The 4,025-nt window shown below is 36.9% G+C and overlaps 1 protein-coding gene across 1 annotated transcript in view; it reads left to right on the top strand.

Annotated features, from left to right (window-relative positions):
* Window positions 1–4,025, top strand: part of COL11A1 (collagen type XI alpha 1 chain) — a 235,940-nt gene that overhangs the window by 205,973 nt on the left and 25,942 nt on the right. Inside the window, exons 51-52 of the mRNA XM_004385738.2 lie at window positions 3,622–3,675; window positions 3,810–3,917. Of these exons, the coding sequence (XP_004385795.1) occupies window positions 3,622–3,675; window positions 3,810–3,917 (162 nt within the window). The remainder of the gene's footprint in view (window positions 1–3,621; window positions 3,676–3,809; window positions 3,918–4,025) is intronic.

Genomic DNA, 4,025 nt, shown 5'->3' with positions numbered 1-4,025 from the left:
TGCTTTATCTTCAGTCTCACTAATTCTGACTTCCATTGCCTCAATTCTGCTCCTATGACTTTCTATTGAGTTTTCTAATTCTGAAATTTTATTGTTAATCGTCTGGATTTCTGATTGCTGTCTCTCTATGGATTCTTGCAGCCTGTTATTTTTGTCGTTATGCTCTTCTCTAAGTTTCTTGACTTCCTCTATTGCTTTGTCTGTTTGTTCCTTGGCTTGTTTTGTGTTTTGCCTTATCTCCTTCTTTATCTCTTGAAGAGTTCTGTATATTAATCTTTTGTATTCTACCTCTGGTAATTCCAAAAAGTTTTCTTTCTCCGGAAAATTTCTTGATTCTTTGTTTTGGGAGCCTGCTGAAGCCATCATGGTCTGCCTCCATGTGATTTGATATTGACTGTTGTCTCTGAGCCATCAATAAGTTATTATATTTATTTATTTTATGTTTGCTTACTGGGTTTTGTGTGCTTCTTGTTTTGTTTGTTTTGATATGCCCAATAGGCTGCTCATGTGAGCTAGTTTGATTATTGGCACCTTGGAAGCTCTAACATCCTGTCACCAGATGGTTAGATCTGTTACTAGGTATGTAAGCCTGGGATTCTGTTTACTTTTCTTGTATGGATTCATCTCAGGGGTCCAGGTCGTTGGTCACCAAGTGCGTGATGCAGGCTCTCACCTACAGTCCTAGTCAGGCAGGGGTGATTGGTGTAGGCACAGGTATCTGGCTGCAGTAGAGGGTCATGTGTTGAGCAAGGCAGAGGGCTGACGGCTTCCCCTGAGTGTCTGGGAGGAAAACGTGTCCCCATTCCCTAGGGCACATAGGTGGATGTGTTTTGCAGCTGGATTATGAGCACTCAGTGCTGTTGACAGTAAGGACTATGGGGCACCACTTATTATTGGACCCCTGTCGTGGGTGGCTAGGTGGTGTAGGTGAATCCACCAGCCCCTGGTGGGGGTAGGTGAGGACCCTGCTTAATGGGCAGAGCAGTGTCAAATGTCATGAACCTGCCACTTGACCTTATAGCTGATACAGTTGAAGTTAGGCTCAGGTATATACCCTGTTGAACTGGGCCTATGCTGTTGAAATGGACCCACACAGGTCTATGCATGGGTGAAAGGCATTCAGAGTCCATGGACCCCTTACGCCTGTGCCTAGGTAAAGGACTTGTGCCTATCCTGAGTTCCCGGCTTAGGTGAGCTGGCAGATTATTTTTTCCTGTTTGTTAATTTGTTCCCTCTCCAAGGCTGGGAGAATGGCTCAGGGTGCATGATGGGTCCTACTTCTGGCCCAGGGGAGTCTGCAAACACTGAATCTGGTCAGGGACCAGTGCACATTGGGGAGGGGGCAGATAAATGGGAGAGAGGTTTTTCCCAGAGGGGGTGTTTTTTGATCCACACAGTAGGTCAGACACATGTACTTAGCTTTTACTGATTGAGTGCTGCTTTTCACTGGTTCTTCTGGAGGCTCAAGTAGACTCTGGTGATCGTTCTCTTCTGATTTGGAAAACGCCTCCTGAGCACCACTGCTTGCCTCACTGCACACGCCAGCCCATCTGGCCTGAAGGGTGCCGGCTCCTGCCGGGTCAAATCTGGCAACTGCTCGCTGCTTCTGAAACTTCTCTCCCTCCCCATGTCACTCAGTCTGATTTCTGAACTTTGCCTTTGATGTTCAGGGCTCCTCAGTCGTCGTATATAATCAATTCACTTGTTTTTTCAGGTCTGTGTTGTAAGAGGAATCACAGGAAGCATCTGACTACTCCATCATCTTGGGCCTGCCTCCTCAATCTTTTGAAATTAAGACCTCCTACTTTTATGTTGCCAGTTTAAGAAAAAAACTTGATAGGAAAACTTATTATTTATTTGATTTTCACAATTTATAGCTACAAAATAATAGTCATTATAATTTCTTCAAATAGACTATCTAATTTTCATAAATTAATATTTTAAGCAGCACACCAAAATAATTTATGTTCAGCATTAGAAAAGAAAGAAAATTTGAAGTTTATGCTTTAATATAGATATCCTTTTGTACAAATAGTATGAAATTAAAAAGATGCACTTTGAAGTTTTAATGTGTGTATTATTATCAACATATGACTATAGATGACAAGATCCTATCATAGAATTTTTTTAGCCAAATTTAAAATTTTCCAGTTAAAACAAGTGGTTTCAAACCTGGAATTTGTATTTTTAAGACATTATAAACAGCATATATGGAAAAAGTAATTTGTTGACATGGTGTCTACAAATGTATTTTGAAGGCTTATTTTGTTTTTAAGCTGACTGTTAGGTTTCTGAAATTTTGAAAGATACAGGTAAAATATGTTATTATAGAACGAGAGCTAATAATTTTAATAATTATAATAACAATAGCTCATACTTATATAGTGTTTTCTATGTCCCAGACACTGTTCTTAACACATTTTCAACTTACTGAATTTTCATGACAGCATGGGAGGTTGCTACTATTATTCTCATTTTACTGAGAAGTAAACTGAAGTATTTACAGATCTGTGTTACAGATCTGTAATTTGCCCAAGACCCCACAGCTAGTTAGTAGAAGAGCCAGGATTTGAATCCAGGCAGACTGATTCCAAGCTGTATGCTCTTAAGTACTATATTCCATATCACGTTCCAATACAGCTACACTGGAAAGTTCAAAAAATCTTTTTTCATATATTTTCTTAACAATTTTATGGCAAAAAATTCTTTCTGATAATATTTTATGAATGAAAGAGCTGAAGTTCAGGAATGTTCAACAGTTTGTTCAAGATCATACAACTAGTCAACAAAAGAACTAAAAGTTAGGAACTAGGTCAACATATACTTTACAAAGATAAAAAATTATATATGTACAGGGAGCAACATTATTAATATCTTTAAGTTTATGTAATAATTAACATTCCTTATCAAACCATGCAGTTATATAAAAGTTATGCAAACACCAGAATATCCTCTTATGCCTTTGGATGACATTTTGGATTGGGAAGATTTCTTTTTCTGTTTTTTTACCCTAATACTATGTTTCACCTAATACCAATACTTTGTTTTAAAAAGTGATACTATCTTTAATGCCACTTATTTATGTGAATTACACAGTTCCAGAAGATGAAAAGACTACAAATCTGTTGACTGCCAAGATTTAAAATTTTGTGTTTCTTTAGTTTGTTGGTGATTATATAAGAAAACTTGAATATGTGGGTGTTCTAAGGTTAGGAAAGGAGTCACTCTTATTGTGTATTTAAAGAAGGTGAAATCTGATACATTCAATTAATACCTAATAACAACATATTAATGTTATATGAATATTTAACATTTAACATCATCAGCATTTACTTAAAACTTCTATCTAAATCTTCTACATTGTTTAATGATTCTTTACATTGACATGATGGGATTATTTGTATTCTACTTGAACTTTGCTTCATTTATTTTTAATATTCTAACTGAAAGTTTATACTCAAAAATGATTTTGATTTCCTCATCGTGTTTCAGACCAAATAGCTAAAGAGTGATACAATTTATTGGAATCCATTAAAAAATTAATGTGGAGCATTTGTAAATAAGTCTTCAACTACACTTTTATATGTAATGCATATTTTAAATGCAATTTTATGTTTTTAGGGTCCTCCTGGAGCTACAGGGTCAGAGGGAAGACAAGGTGAAAAAGGTGCTAAGGTAAAATGTATTTTTAGATACTGTGTTTTAAAAACTCATACATAATTGAACAACCTCTCTTTCAGTATTTTTGAGAAAATCATAAAATGTGTTTTCTCATTATTAATGTATTCATGTATCTCATTTTCTAACAGGGAGAAGCAGGTGCCGAAGGTCCTCCTGGAAAAACTGGCCCAGTTGGTCCTCAGGGACCTGCTGGGAAGCCTGGTCCAGAAGGTCTTCGGGGTATTCCTGGCCCTGTGGTGAGTATCTGTGCTATAAGAGTCAATTTCTGAAATAACATTTTAGTTCTAAAAAATCATGAATGAAAATATTTAGGTCAGCATTATTTACTAAATTACAGTTTGGAG

Source organism: Trichechus manatus, unplaced genomic scaffold (assembly GCF_000243295.1).
Source record: "Trichechus manatus latirostris isolate Lorelei unplaced genomic scaffold, TriManLat1.0 scaffold00144, whole genome shotgun sequence".
Classification (NCBI taxonomy): domain Eukaryota; kingdom Metazoa; phylum Chordata; class Mammalia; order Sirenia; family Trichechidae; genus Trichechus; species Trichechus manatus.
This window is presented reverse-complemented; position numbering and strand designations above follow the sequence as displayed.